Genomic DNA, 16518 nt, shown 5'->3' on the forward strand with positions numbered 1-16518 from the left:
GTAATCAAAGAAACTATAGATTATTTGCTTCCGAAAATCATAAGATAACATTAACATGTCTTTTGAGACATGTTAATGTGTGTAAATCATCATTCTTTTCGTTTTGTATTAAATGCTGTTAATTCTTAAACTAAATTTTAGGATGTGTTTAAAAATACCCATGCCTCGTATCAACATTGTATTATGAGATTTAAAGAATCCTTGTTATCCACATGCCTCAACCTGCTATAGGGAAAACTACTTCCATAGGGAAAACTACTTGTGCTTAGGTGCAGGAACACTGGCCTGATTGCCTCTTCATTATGTAATTGCCCCTTCTTGAGTAAATTATAAACAGAGTGTGTAAAGTGTGTGATCTGTGCTCTAGGGCTCATGTTTCTGCCGGGTTCTCTTTGAACGTCACACACTGCAAGGTCTCATCAATGTGAATTCCTTCGATCGGCCATCTGCGTGCCCCTGTCAGCCATTCCCCCCTCTGCACCTAGTCAATGCCCTTTTGTTTTAAACGCGTTCCAAATGTGACCCTCTTCCCTGCTAAATAGGCTCCCTATGTCCTTCGGAACTCATAGACCCAACAGAAAGGCTGCTAACCCCGACTGCACACTGACCCACCCACCTACATTTTCCTGTGTTATTGACTTCTGATTGGCCTATTAACCTAAACCAGGCCCTTGTTAGTAGATCCATATGGCACCTCGTTGAGGGACATGTTTGCTCAGGGGCTAGTCTCTGATTTCTGGGTGATTTGAGTCTGGTCTGTAATTAGTTGATTATTATGATCAGAGGCTTCAGGGCAGTCCTGCAGGACAGGAAGTTTCTCAGCCAACAGGTGCACTGTGGGACAGACATCCTGCTGGAAGAGTCAGATTCTCAGAACATCGTATTATTAAAAGTAATGAAGCCACATGTTTAAAAAAGCGGACTCTTATAAAACTACCTGCTGTGTTCCAAACTGCACTATATCTACTAAAAAGTGTGTTAAATAGATTGTTTAAGAATGGTGAGGTTACCATTTTAAGCATACTGTATAGTGAATAGATTGCTTTTTGAGACACAGTCCTCCAGCTTGCCGACTATAGCAGCGTCCTTCATTCGCTCTGTGTGCGGCCTGATGCAGATAAATTTTTTATATTAAAAATGGGTATTTTAAACATAAGTATTGCATGCACCTTGGCAGACAGTGCTTTCTTGGTTTAACTATTTCATAGCATTTAAAAAGCACCTTAACGCCTTGGCCATGCGCTGTATGAAACGGCTGATCTTTCCAGCTCCCCGCAGCTCCCTAGCAACTTTCAGTGGTATTAATACTTTTTGGTTTTCCTTCCATTTCAGCAGTTATATATTTTTCATGTTTATTTTGATAAACAACCTGGATTTATTATAGTGGATGCGCTTTCTCGTCGACTAATATACAACATAGTGTAAGATGAAGCATTAGCTGAATATCTTATTTCAATGCATTTCAATAAGTTAAAGTTATTTTATTCATCTTTCAGAACAAGAGGAGAACTTTGAGTTCATCATCGTGTCTCTGACGGGCCAGACGTGGCACTTTGAAGCAACGTCGTATGAGGAACGTGATGCCTGGGTACAGGCCATCGAGAGTCAGATCCTGGCCAGCCTGCAGTCCTGTGAGAGCAGCAAGCAAAAGGTATTATCTCAGTTTTACCATCTAAGACAGTTTGCCATCATTAATTTCACAGCTCAGTGGTTAAGATACTGGACTAGTAAACAGAAGGTTGCCAGTTCAAGCCCTGCCACCACCAAGTTGTCACTGTTGGGTCCCTGAGTGAGGCCCTTAACCCTCAATTGCTCATTGTGTAAGTCGCTTTGGGTAAAAGTGTCTGCTAAATGCTGAAAAGGTAAAATGTAAATGAGTATTTTCTGTTATAGAAATTCATACAGCTTAGCTAGCTCAGGGTGATCGCCTGAGAAAAATCAATGAATTTGCACATTTGTTATCCAGGCAAAAAGTGGCAGTTGAGGTGAAATTTAAATATAAATATGAGTTTTTTTCCCTTAAAGGTTCTTTGTTTTTACTGGATAGATAGATAGATAGATAGATAGATAGATAGATAGGTAGGTAGGTAGGTAGGTAGGTAGGTAGGTAGGTAGGTAGGTAGGTAGGTAGGTAGGTAGGTAGGTAGGTAGGTAGGTAGGTAGGTAGGTAGGTAGGTAGGTAGGTAGGTAGGTAGGTAGGTAGGTAGGTAGGTAGGTAGGTAGGTAGGTAGGTAGGTAGAATCACTTTATTAATCCCAGAGGAAAACTCAAGTATTACAACATCTCAAGGTACATCATTATAGTTTTAATCCAAAGCCTTTTTTTTGTTTGACTTGTTTAAACTTTTGAGTGGTAGTGTGGTCATTATGAATTATTTTATATGTACATCTGAATTTTATACATATAAAACCATACCTTAAAACCAACTCATTTCCATTAACACAGCTGACTTTTTGTTTAAGCTACAGAAGAAAAAGAATATCTCAGTAAACTACATTTTATACATAGACATTAAATAGTTTGTACCATTATACTGAAAACATGGGCCACGAAAATCTGGAAATTGAGTACAATAAAAATGCTTATTTAATATATGGCTGTGTAATGTACATCGATGATAAGTTATTTGGCACAAATATCACCGCCGCTTTGCCCAATGTAGCTAAAAATGTCACTATTACAGCAACCTAAACACACACACGGTTACAAATAGCAATTACTTTAGAGCTAATGTGGCCCAGCTCCAGCATCATCTCTCAAGCCGCTTGCTGTGTTTACGCCTCAGGCCATGGCTGGTTGATGTTCAGAATACCTTTTACTGAGTGCCTCCATTCTATTTATTTTGCTTCTGTTGTTTTTCTGTGCTTTTAAATCTCGCTTTATACAAACCAAGACACTGTACAGTGCAGGTCAGTGCATGCTGATAATAATGACACTAATGAGAGATTAACTAGATTGGACACCTCATATAAGCAGTAGATTTTGGTGGTTACTAAAATCAAGTATGCCTTCTTTTACGACAAGCTAGTTTGTTACCTTTTATATTCAGTTGTAATTGTGCATTTAAACTGTAAAGAAAAAGACAAAGCTGCGAAGTGGTAGTGCAAGCAGCCGAGGTATTTCAGTTGATGGATTGGAAACAAATAGGTTGGGAGAAAAGAGGTGAAAAAGTAAATAAATAAACCCATTGTGTATTTTTTTGTTTCCACAGTCACGTCTGACCAGCCAGTCTGAAGCAATTGCACTGCAGTCAGTCAGGAGCATTAGAGGAAACTCGCGCTGTGTGGACTGTGAAGCACAAAGTAAGTATTCACCTGTATTGTTAAAATCACAGATAATTAAGCAACTAAACTCGTCATTCAAAAATAACTGCTTCCCCTCGCCACCTCTTTTTCCAGATCCTGATTGGGCCAGTCTTAACCTGGGTGCTTTGATATGTATCGAGTGTTCAGGGATCCACCGTAACCTCGGCACCCACCTGTCCCGAGTGCGCTCTCTTGACCTGGATGAGTGGCCTCTCGAGCTCATCAAGGTCATGTCAGCCATCGGCAATGACCTGGCAAATAGTGTGTGGGAAGCCAACGCGCAGGGACGTTTAAAGCTCGCCCCAGATGCCAGCAGGTAAGACGAAGCAACCTCTATTTTGCTGATTTGTTATGGAATAGCTGTCTCATTTGAACTTGTTTAGTCACATGAGCGTGTGATACTGCACTGTTCCTATACAGGGATTCCCTGATCCCTGTATTTAATGGAACAGCAACTGACATAGATCAAAGCATCATTCATTTATTTTCACTAACCAGTCCATTCTGAAAATGGAAACACACATGAAAATACAGGGTTAGTTTCCTGTCATGTGGGACAGTGGTAGCTCAGTGGTTAAGGTACTGGACAAGTGATCACAAGGTTGCAGGTTCAAGCCCCACATCTGCCAGATTGCCACTGTTGGGCTCTTGAGCAAGGCTCTTAACCCTCTACTGCTTAGATCATATGCGGTCACAATTGTAAGTCGCTTTGGATACAAGTGCAAATGTAAATGTAATGTAAATCGGTCAGATTACTCCATTTTGTTAAAGTCCAAAAATAGGGATGTTCCCGCCCAGGTGGCACACCAGCGCTGAGATTCTGCACTCTTGGTTCAAAACTCGGCATTGCCACCGGTCGGCTGGGCACCATTTAGCGGGCATAGTTGGCAGTGCCTGCAGCAGACACTAATTGGCTACCGTGTCTGCTAGGACGGGATGATCGGACTAAGTGGGTGGGGTCTTCTAACGCTGTGTAAGAACCATGATTAGCAGATAGAGGCGCCTATGCAGAGTGCATGGGTGAAAAAGAAAGGGTCCGCTAAAGTTGGAGGAAGCGTGAGCAGGAAATATACCCTGCTCAAATGCAATCAGGGATCCCCAGCAGTGGAAGACAAATTAACTACGCTAAATCAGGAGGAAATGCATAAAAAAATATAATAAAAATAGGGATGTTTGGCAATTCGCAATGTGGTGCACATGCTGCCGGATGCACCACGTTTACACAATCTTTGGCTCATAGACACAATGCATCCATAATAAATCTAGCTTTAAGTAAGTCATTAACAACTAACATTGTACATGGCAAAACTGTTTTCTGCTGCCTGTGCCACTGAGCACCAAGTTTAATAAACACTATATAATAAACAATATTGATAATATTGCCTGTCAGTATTGACAGTTTAGTCACATGCAGTTTTGTGTGAAATGTATTTTAGTTTATACAAGGAAGATCTGAGAAGATAAAAAAAACAGTAAAAGAATAAAGTGGCTTTATGAAACTTTTAAAATCATTAAATCATATTGAAGACCTGCTCTCCCAATTTCACAGCTCACTAGTCACCACAATACCTCACTTCTAATTTAAAGTTAAATGAAACAGTTCAGGGTTCAGGGTGACACGGTGAGAATCAGTTTCTCTCCGCCATGTCTGTGCTTGGCTTCAGTCTTCGTCATATAAACAATTCCTTTCATTGGCAGTGTTTGAAAAGGTCAGCGGACAAATTTCAGGGTCAAATTTCAGTCAGATTCAACTTTGAGCACAGCGACAAGCTTTAAAAATCACCAGTAACACAGCAAATTGGCGGTAGCGCAGAGGCAAGGTAAGAGGCGCCGCCTCACTCCATGGAAACAATAGATACGTATCATGTGATTCCAGCCTAACAATCCCTAAATACTAAATCCATGATGGCTACTCATGATAAAAGCTTTACTAGGACATTCTATTTAGCATTCTTCATAGTAAGAAATGGGGACCCTACTTTTGGTTCTGTTTTTATTCAGGCATAAACTCAGGCTAAATAGTAAGTGCAATATTTAAAGTAAAATCAGTGTTCAGGTGGCCATAAAGTTTAAATGCTTTTGTTTTGGATAATACATTTTCACCATATATAGGCATGTAAAAGCACAAGTCGGACTACTGTATTATTAGTGGTCAGTAAAATCTGGGAAATATCTGGGAAATGACCAGTTTTGCAAAGGCAGTATCTCAGTATCTGGTGAGAATATAATTCCTCATGCTTTGTCCTCCTGTGCCAAACATCCAACCTGGTGACTCATTCAGGAAAGTTTTCCACAGCATTTCAATGAGTGTTTGTGGGAATTTGTGCCCATTCAGGCAGAAAAGCATTTGTAAGGTCAGGCGCTAATGTTGGACCAGAAAACCTGCCTAATATTCAGTCCATGTTCCAATTCATTTCAAATGTGTTTGATAGGGTTAGGGTGATTCTACTTCCACTCATACACTATATGGCTAAACTTATGTTGATCCCCACCTTGTCTAACAGTACAGTTAACAGTCTTCACTCTTTTGGAAACATATTTCCACAAGATCTTGGAGTGTGTTTATGGCTGTTTTGTCTAGTTAGTCAAAAGAGCATTTGTGAGGCCAGACACTGATGTTGGACCACAAGACTCAGGTTCCATTTAACATTCCAATTCATCCTAAAGCTGTACAATGAGGTAGAGGTCAGGGCTCTATGCAGGCCACTGGGGTTCAACAGCAAGCATGTCAAACACATGGATGACCTATACAAAGCAAAAACACGTGTGTACAGTGTAGTTTTATCTACCAGATAATAATCTACATCTTACATTAAGTGAAGTGTCATAAATCGAACCTTCAAATAGTGGGGGATTCCTGTAATTTATTTAGTATTTAATATAAAACACCTGTTAGCAATAAGTAAGGCTGAAGTTCCTACATTTTATAAATGGGGGTGTCCACATACTTTTGGTCTAAATATTGAGTTCAAGTGTTTTAGCCACGCCTATTAGTAACAGGTGTACCTTAACTCTGTCAAACACATTTGAAATTAATTGGAACATGGACTGATTATTAGGCAGGTTGTCTGGTCCAACTTCCAAATGCTCTTCTGACTGAATGGGCACAAATTCCCACAAACACTCTTTAAAATCTTGTAGAAAACTTTCCAAGATGAGTACATGCTGTTAGAGCTGAACAATAGAAGTAACAGTGCCCACAGTTTCAGATTAGGATGTCCAACAAGCTCATGGTCAGTTTAGACAGTGTCCACATAGTTTTGGTCATATTGTGTATATTGCAATATTATCTTCATTTCTTCCTGCTTTCTTTTTGCGACCAGCTCTTGACACCCGGTTGTCTATTCTGACTTCCCAAACTTCCCCCCTGCGCTCCTCGACCTCCCCCTCCATCTATACCCATATAATTACTGTCCACGAGGGTCCAGCCCCACCAGCCATCATAACAAATTAGAGCTGACTGTCGGCCACAGGAATATCGATTCCCTGTTTCACGCCGGCCTCATTACTCACCAGCAGCACCTTTTAATTACTCGTCCCCTTCCGAAAATCTTTCCTTATGGATCCGGCATTTTCGGATGCTAGGCGTCGATGCGCTAATGCGTTTATTGTTCCTCATGTAGCCGTTTATTTATGTACGAGGAGTTCTGTGCCGCCGCATGTGAGAGGGAGAGATTACAGCAGGGGTCAATACTATCTCAATTAACCCGAGCTACGGCGCTCAGCAGATCAGCCATCGCTCTGCACTGTCAATAGCACCTAGTCCACCATTCTTAATGGCTTCTGACCAGCACCTTACTGCTGTAACAGAGAAGAGAGTCTTTAGAAAGTCTGTCATGAATGTCATACCGTCATGTTTCTATTTTGTGTGTACAGTGAATGATGGGTAATTTACCTGACTGGACATGTATTCAGCTATTTACTCACATAAGATTAAGCTAAACTTTTGGCACCATAACTAATGTAAAGTTTTTGTTGCATTTACTTTCAATTATATTCTCAGCATTGCACAACATAATAATTGTGTAACTGTGGGAATTTGTGTCTGTTTGGACAAAAGAGCATTTGTGAGGTCAGGCACAATGTTGTAAATGGGCACAAATTCCCACAAACTCTTCTCCAAATGCTGTGGAAAACCTTTCTAGACGAGAACAGGCTGTTAGAGCTGAACAAAGAAGGCCAATTCCATAACAGTGCCCACAGTTTCAGATTAGGATGTCCAATAAGCTCATGGTCAGTGTGGACAGTGTCCACTTAGTTTTGGTCATTTTGTGTAAATTGGTCAAAAGAGCATTTGTGACTTCAGGCACAATAATGTAAATGTAATCTTGTAACACACAGCAAATTATATTATCAATTTAGAGTGCTCAGGTGTAAAACTTGCTAGCCCACTATTGTTGAGATCCAGGGTTCGAATCTTAGAGGTGCTATTGGCCGATCAGGCTTCTGTGTACAGAAATTATTGACTAGCCAATTGTCAGGTGCACTTGTCAGTGTGCTCTCAGTGCTGGTCCCAAGCCCAGATAAAATAAGGAAAATAGTGTTAGGAAAGGCATCAAGTGTTAAAACTGTGCCAAGTCAGGTTTGCAAACCAGATTAATTTGCTGTGGCGGCCCCTAAATACACGAGTAGATAAAAGAATAAAATAGGTTTGATTATCAGTTTGTCTGGGCAGAAATCTCGCAATGAGGCTACCGCAACTTCTCTGTGACCATTTCAATTAGTTTGAATGCACCTATTGAAAAAGTACATGGTCTATGTTTGAAAACCCTAGATTAAATTCTGTGGTACCAAATTAATTCTGTCCAGCACTCGTGGACCAATGCGCTTGCCCATCACCACAGAGATCTCAAGCTTTTGGGTTCAAATCCCACACAGGCAATATTAGCTGTGCCTAAGGGGATGGCAGTGCCACAGTATAGTCATAGGTACCTGCACTTGTGATGGATGATCTGGAGGGCAGAGCGTGTTTCTCCGTATGCTATACAGCTTTCTGTGAGACTCCACTACTGGAAAATTTAAAGATGCGACCAGAGACTGTGCACTTGTTTGAGGGAACTTGTGATAGTCCAAGCCCCCCTCAGCCAGCACTGGGGTGCCACCAGTGGCAAGATTCCACCTTCCAAAGTCAAGCAAGATTTACTTGCTCTGTTCAAAACAGCTCTTCTGATTTTCTCTGTCCATGTAATTGGCAGAAATCATTTTTTTAGATTTTTAGAGCAGGTGCTTTTTTGCACATCAACCTTTTCTGTGCAAGGTGATGTACAGCTTACCCGACTGATTACTGTCACCCAGGTTCCACAAGCTTTTAATTCATGGCAAACTTGTTTTTTTGGTTGTTTTTGGATTACATTTAACCACCCAGCATGGTGTATGGTTTTTATTTACTGTTTTATGTGCCTTTTATTGATTGGAGCGAAACTAGGCCTATTAGTATGGGCGCAGACAGCAGACGTAGATGTAGTCAATCATAATAACTAAAAAAGTGCCAAAGCTGAATGGCATTATTAAGCAATAGAACACGAGAGGGAGTGTGTTATCGCGAATAACGAGCTGAAGGCGAGTGCCGTAGATCATCACAGCGTGATGTTATTCGTGATAACACTCGACCTCAAGTGTTCTATTGCTTTTATACAACAGTTTTTACAAAATAAAGAAAGAAAATAAATCAAAGAAGCCCTGAATTTCATAATAAATATGCTTTAATATTGACAATACCTTCCACCAAAAAGTAGTTCCACAGCAAATATAAAGTTTAACGCTACAAAGCAGACATCCCAAGTTGCAAAAACTCATTTCAGGGAGGTAAGAACAACAAGAAGAAAAAGGCAAGACCCTCCGAAGGGAAAAAAGAAATAAAAAACCTCTCGCACACACCAAAGGATATGGGTGATAACAGAACTTTTAGGAGCTGCTAACTGGGCTATTAAGCTAACTTTTCATGTTACAAACACATTAATGTTCCCTACATAGTGCACTAGATTGTGTATCAGATCATGGATTAATGTTCCCTACATAGTGCACTAGATAGTGAATTAGACAATTGGTTATGTTCCCCACACAGTGCACTAGATTGTATATCAGATAACGCATTCATGTTCACTACATAGTGCACTAGACAATATATTAGACAATTGATTTATGTTCCCTACACAGTGCGCTAGATTGTATATCAGATAATGGATTTAAAACGCGATCGGGGAAAAAAGTCTGTGTCGCCTGCGTGCGCGATTGTGTGCATGAAGCTTGTCGTTACTGGCAACGCGTCAGCGGAGTAATACAGTTGTGGTGTGAAAAGGCCGTGCTGTTATCACGAATATCAGCACGGTTAGAACGCTTCTCAACCAATCAGATTGTAAGGTCGGAACTAACTGTTGTATAATAGAACTTATACCGCCAAACTAAGTAAATACAAGCCCACAAGTGCTCCCACATTCAGACCAGTGCCTGTAATACTCTCTCGGACTCCTGGCATCTTTAAATGGACTGCTTTTTGATAATCAGTGAAATGCTTGTCACATGAGGGTCCTCAATAATTATAAATGAGCCCGTTGTGGTCTCTTGGACTCCTGGGAATGATATTTAGTTTGGCTTTAAATGAACTGTACTACCGACGGTAGCTTTCATATTTTAGTATTTATTTTCCTAGGTCAGAAATTTTGTTGTGCGTGGCGATGTTTGCATTTTGTCTTGGCGTTGTGCACCATGGCGATTGCTCTAAGGTGGTTTAACTGTGTCTCAGGCAGTTGTGTGTGTGTGTTTGAGAAAGGTAGAGAGCGTAAGAGGGGTAGACACGCACACACCAGCACCTCTGCTGTGTTCAGGATTGGTGGCTGATAAATGAAACCCCTCCCTCGTGGTCTCTCAAGTGAGTAATAGAGCCCGAAATTTCATTTTGCAAGCGACTGATTTAATGATCCAAAGGGTAATTAATGGGCTGATTATCTTAATGTTAAATATGGCCAGCAGCAATTAGACTGACCTCTCTCCTGTCAAGGTCTGGCCCGCTCTCGCCTTTCAATTAGGACCCGCTTTGGAGGGGGAAGATGAAGAGAGCTACTCATTTCTTCTACACCTCCACCTCACGGCCCAGACCATGCCATTCCGGCTCCTCTTAGACCTCAGGCAGGTATCATTTCAGAGAGCTATAGTGCCCTGGAATGCCTGTCTTTGTGTCTTTTAAGAGAAATGACATTCTATAAAGTGTCATTTGAGCTCTTTCTCACATCATTGACTGACTTAACATGTAAAAAAAAAATCTAAGAATACAGGAATGCTGCAATAAAAAAAAAAAATTAAGCGTGAATGTAAAATAATTTTTGTGTTTTTTGTGTGTACAGCCCTGTAACTTAATTTCCAGTTTACTCTGTAAAATGGCAACTGGACTGTGTGGCAGCTTCCAGCTGCTCCCGTTGGGTGACGCCACAGCGGATCATTGATCCACATATTTGATTTGGCTAAATTTTTAATCCCAATGCCCATTTTGATCTAACCCTCCTATTTACCTGGGCACAGGACTGGCACTAAGTGTGCAGTGACGTGCACCCCAATGGCTAGGTTTACCTAACGCCTTTCTATTTGTGAGCCCACATATTCCTATATTGTTCACTGTTAAAATCAGACAATCTCAATGACTCAAACAATCTCAACGACTCAACCATAAATGGGCACCAAGAGACAACTAAAATTTTAACTATTAATATGGAAATACACTGTATCAACAAAAATATTGGGACACCCAAACATTATACCTATAGAAGCTTTTATGACATCTCGTTCTAATTTATAGGCAGTTTATAGGAAGTTGGTCCCCTTCTTTGCAGCTTTAACAGCTTCCACTTTTTTGTGAAGTCTTTCTGAATACTTTGGAGTTGGTCTGTGGGAAATTTTGCCTGTTCATCCAGAAGAGCATTTGTGAGGTTAGACACTGATGTTGTAAGAGGGGGCCTGGCTCGCAATCTCTATTCTAGTTCATCCCAAAGGTGTTTAAATGTGTTGAGGTCAGGACTCTGTGCAGGCCAGATGAGTTCTATTCTTTCTATTACAATACCAAGCTCCAACTTTTTAGTATATGTGTTTAGGTTGCTGGCACCTCTGTTATTAGTTCAGACTGTGTGTGGTAGACCAACACATTCCTCCAGGGTTTGAGGACAGTTTTTTTTTATTTACAGACAGGAAGGCGGGAAGTTAGCACGTCTAAGCTTTGGGATTTGACATGAGGACCCTGTGGGGTCAGCAGGGCTATGCCCAGCTCTTATTGTTTTAATTAGTCTGATGCTGTCACGGACACCCGAGCCCCCCATCCCGCGTGCACACACACAGGGTGCCGAGCTGTATTAGCGGTCCGAGCAGCATGAGAGTGACAGCTCTGTTAATTGCGCCTCGTGGTGACTTATTGGGAGGGTGGTGCTCTTTGGCAGCCAATGCTGCCAACCTTTTTCCCCGTGCAGACGTTTCGCAGCCTGTCGGCCTACATTAGTGTCACAGCGACTGTGTGAAACGCTGTGGTTGAGCCTTGGTTTGTATTTTGTTGTGTTTTTAATACTAATTTACAAATTCACTCATTAGGCGCCGGCTGACGGGTGTTGATGGCAAAATTGTGACATAGATACCAATGTAGATTGAGAAAAAGTCATTATTTTATTAACAGCTTTGTCTTGCCTCAGGTCGCAGTGCCTCGGAAGGGAAAAGACGGTGGTGTATGCCAAATTTGTTTGATCAGTGTCTGGGTGCATTAAGGGGCTCATTGTAGGTGGACAGCTGAGGTATTAGTCTGACGCATGCTAGCACTAAGCCAGACTCGCTGTGCTGCACGCGTCATCATGACCAATGCCTGGCCCGTAATAATTCAGCACTAAGCTGTTTAAAAAAAAGAGGCTTTATGGCCAGCGATCAGTCTCAAAAAGGGCAGCGCTAACAGATTTTGAATTAGACGTGCCACTTATTCTGTCGCCGGGTGCAGGTGTGCCTCCCCAAAGCCATGCTGGGATTAGGCCCTGGGGAGCCTGTAGGATGAGGGGGAGAGGTCCGGTAATTACCGCTGAGTTAGGGGGCTTCTCACTGGCATCGTCTCAATTCACGTAACCTGGAGAATCACCTCAGTGCCAGCACACCATTAGCACAGTAATCTTAAGCATTGCAGTGACTTCACTCTTGAAATTTTAAGGAAGAGTCTTACTTTGTGCCCCTCCATAGCAAATACTGCTCAGTCTAAAAGCTACGTAAGTGCCTCTGCACTTCCCTGCTTTCTCTGTCCACTACATACCATGAGGTCTATTTCATCAGCGTTAACTAGCTGTCCAGTGTGTGCCACTCTATTACCATTCTCCTGTGATGAGCATGGGGATACGAGCTGGGCCGTGTGCTGCATTTTAAACGCTCCTCATCCCTTTCAGCCAGAAAAATAATTGGCTCCTCAATTCAAATTTATCTGTTAAAAAGGACTCCTAGATTAGATTTGCCTAATAGGACATGATTTTTTACATGACTGCCTGCCATCGGCTGTAATTGTGTCCCAACTAGGTTAACAAGGCTTTCAATTTAGTATTGACATTAAACCAACTGACAAGAGCCAATCAGCATGCCGTTGCGCCCTGCTCCTCTTGAGTAGGTGGGGTAATATGCGCTGTCAAATTGCCGGGCCCATTTTTGTGCCTGACTCATCTAATGGAAATATTCAGTGGTGTTCCTCTGTTACTGCATATTTGTCACAATGAATGATTTAAATGAAAAAAAATTTGTAAACCCTAAACATGTTATTACACATAAAACGTGAATAAAAGCATTTTGTAAAACACCATTTATTTAATAGACTAGTTGATCCAAAACCCTGATCAACCGTGTAAAAAGTAATTTGCCACTTTGGTTATTGGATATTCAAATAAAAAAAATGTAGCCAGTTTAGTGAATTAAGCATTAGACAGGTTTCTAGGTCTACAGGACTCCACCAAACCAACAATAGGAAACTTTATACAGTGGTAAATATGTGCAGAAATGACCGGCCTGCATAAATTTATTGTTAACAACTCCAGATGGTCTAAAAACAATACCAACTTAATAGCTATAGATGTCTATAGCCAGTGTTCATGACAATCTGAGACACTAGTGCTTGTCTTGACATAGGGAAAGGGCATCTGGATCAGCAGTCAAACTTCTTTAAAATAACAGTCTAAGACAGTGGCGGCTCCTGCCAAATCTATCCGGGGGGGGGGATTTCTTCCGCAATTGTTGCGATGATGGCCAAGGTGCCAAATTAATTAAAGCTTAAATAATTAACATTTTAAGTCATATGTCAGTTTCCCCTCACAAATAACTTTGAACATGGAGAGAGACCAGCTTTACCATTAATCATAAAATTAAGTAAAGCTTCACACTAACAATTTAATTCAGTCTTCATCAGATAGCATTTTTATTTTAGGTGCAGCAGATCCAGAATAAGAAGTACAATTAAACAATTGGGGAGATACAATACAAGATATACAATTGGGGAAATACACAATACACAATTTAAAAATTACATTACTTGTATTGAAGTTTTGCTCGTCTCTCTTTCAAAGCAGCAAAGTGATCAATTACCCTCTCATTGAAGGCAAGGTAGCAAAATTTGCATGATTGTTCATCACTGATATTAACATCGGGGCTGTCTTATAGTTTACCCAGTAGCGCCACCCGAAGAACGAAGAGCCATTTTTTTGAACGGCTCTTTAAAAGATCCAACTCCCTTCAAGGAGCCATAATTCCCATCAAGAGCTCCAATTATCGCTACACCAGGCTACGTGTGTGTGACGCAAGCACGTAAATGTGAGCACTCCCGTAAGTCATTCAAAATGCATTGCAGCACGTGCAGTTCGAAAAAAAGAGCTTTAACATGAGTCAATGAGAGCGATCCGGGGCGTTTTCAGTTAGAGTGGAGTCGCCCCAAAAGGAGCGGTACTGTACGGAACACAACTCCACGCTGATTGGACTACGATATTCCGAGGCAGGACAGATAGTTTAGCACTGGTTGAATGTGATAGAAAAATTTCTTCCCGTTCACCCTTTGGTGGTGCGTTGCTCGATCGCCCTAATGAACGAGCCGCCCTGGTCTAGAAACTGGCAAATCAATGTCAACAAGGGTTGCATTTAATACTAGTGCATAACATCAGTCAAACATGCCAGTTGTAGTGGAATGGGGCAATGATGCTTTGCTGCATCAGGACCTTGTCGAATTACGGTAATTAACGGAACAATGAATTTAACTTTTTACAAAAACATTTGTAAGGTGGATGTAAGGTCATCTGCCCATGAGCTGAAGTTGAGGCGTGATTAGAATATATAGCAGAACAGCAATACAAGGTTTTATTTCTTTTTACACCCTTGTAAATTATTTTTAATATAGTAATTGTATAGTTTTTGCATGTTTATATACATTCTTAATGGCCAAAAGAATGTGGACAGCACTATTAATTACTAAGTTAGGGATTTAGTTTTTTGACAGTTTTTAACTGTTGTGACCAAACACAATACAAGATTATGTTGAGGCTTAGGGGTCTTGTTTAGGGGCCCAACACTGGCAGCCTGGCTAGAATCAGTAACTATATAATTAATAGTACCTTAACCACTGATCTGAAAATAATTGATGCCCTTTACATCAGTTACTGCAGGTGACTTTGGTAAATCTGTGCAACCTTATAATCAGATGATATTGTCATCCAAACGATGTCCATTTAGCTTTAAGATTAGCATGTTGTCAATGGTGCATTTTGATCCAGTAGATAGAACTGGAACTTCATATCAAAGCGGCTCATTGCCCTCTGAGTGGCTGATTTCGTGTCTAGCACAGGCCAGAATGAATCTTCCCATAATAAAAAAGCACTGAGCTTAATTATCTGTGTCTATCCAAGGGCAGCTAACGACCAGGCTGGAGAGCGTAATTGATTTCAGACCCCTTTGTTTTTTTCTCCTACTCACTAAAATAGGTTAAAAGCAAGAAATGAAATTCTCTTTGTGGATTGGTTTTTTAAAATAAACGGTTATTTGTTCTCTTTCGTTATTTTCTGTTTATCGGGAATTCCTGTGAGAAGATGTTATGGTGCATTAGAAGCTGGAAATGTCATGGTCTGGTGGGCCTGACCAGAATCCCTTGTTTAATGTGTCGTTTTCAGATCAAATCAGACCTGAGGTCTGCTGTCCACCGTCACTCTGTGATTCTCAGCCAAGGCTGGAAAAAAAAGTTCAAATTACACATTTTGTGTAAATGGGGTTTTATATAATTAGCGTCCTGAGATGAAAGTGTGTGTGTGTGTGTGTGTGCGCACATGTGCGCGCGCATTAGCAGGTGAACGTTCGCCGCTGTCTGCTTGACAGATTCGTTCTGTCAGAGTTCATTACCTGTGAGTCGGTGGGGCTCTAATGAGCTGAATTAGTGGTATAATTAGCCTAAAAGAAAAGAGCATCGGCGTTGAGCTGAAGCAGACTCCTCTCTTTGGCCAGGCTGGAATTAATGGTTTCCTCCGCACCGTGCCCCCCTGCCCACCCATACATCTTCAGTCTCAAACCTACAGCTCAACCACTTTCATCTCTAAATGGAGAGCTGATGATAGATTATCCAGTGCATTTAGGTGAAAAAGCCTTGACCTTCCTGTTGGTACCGCTGTCGATCCTGTCATCACAGCAGTGACTAAGTGTTGTGTAAGGGTGATTATTTGGTTATGTAATAACTGTTCTGCCTGACTATTAGCTTGCTGGACATCCTATTCCAAAAGCGTGTATATTAATATTCAGTAACACCCCTCGTCTATGCAGCAATAACAGCCCCTACTCTTCTTGATTTCCTTTTACACAAGATTTTTTAGTGTATCTATAAATTTGTGCCTGTTTAGTAAAGGCAATGCAGTGATGTTGGATAAAGACCTGATTCACAGCTTCTTTTCCGATCAGGGCTAAGTGAAGGCCACTGTAGTTCCCCATAGTATACCATAATAACTTCAGTTATATAAAATAATAACATACATAATATAATTATACAGTATTATTGATTTCATATACCAGTATGCAATGGGTATGGCTAAAACATCTGACCTCAGTAATTAAGAGGAACGTCCCTATACTTTTAGCCAAGTAGGTCATGTAGAGACCCCTTCTAACTAGTGATAGGTGGGTGAGATCAAGCATATTACCTTGTAATGCCAATAGACAGATATTGGACAGAGCAGTGGCTTTATAGATTGGGTTT

General features: G+C 41.0%; 1 protein-coding gene across 2 annotated transcripts in view; it reads left to right on the forward strand.

Annotated features, from left to right (window-relative positions):
• Positions 1 to 16518, forward strand: part of agap1 (ArfGAP with GTPase domain, ankyrin repeat and PH domain 1) — a 286707-nt gene that overhangs the window by 256679 nt on the left and 13510 nt on the right. For both annotated transcript variants that reach the window (XM_062997658.1, XM_062997657.1), the window contains 3 exons: positions 1497 to 1651; positions 3212 to 3302; positions 3399 to 3621. In XM_062997658.1, the coding sequence (XP_062853728.1) occupies positions 1497 to 1651; positions 3212 to 3302; positions 3399 to 3621 (469 nt within the window). The remainder of the gene's footprint in view (positions 1 to 1496; positions 1652 to 3211; positions 3303 to 3398; positions 3622 to 16518) is intronic.

The sequence above is a fragment of the Trichomycterus rosablanca genome, chromosome 6 (genome assembly GCF_030014385.1).
Source record: "Trichomycterus rosablanca isolate fTriRos1 chromosome 6, fTriRos1.hap1, whole genome shotgun sequence".
Classification (NCBI taxonomy): Eukaryota; Metazoa; Chordata; class Actinopteri; order Siluriformes; family Trichomycteridae; genus Trichomycterus; species Trichomycterus rosablanca.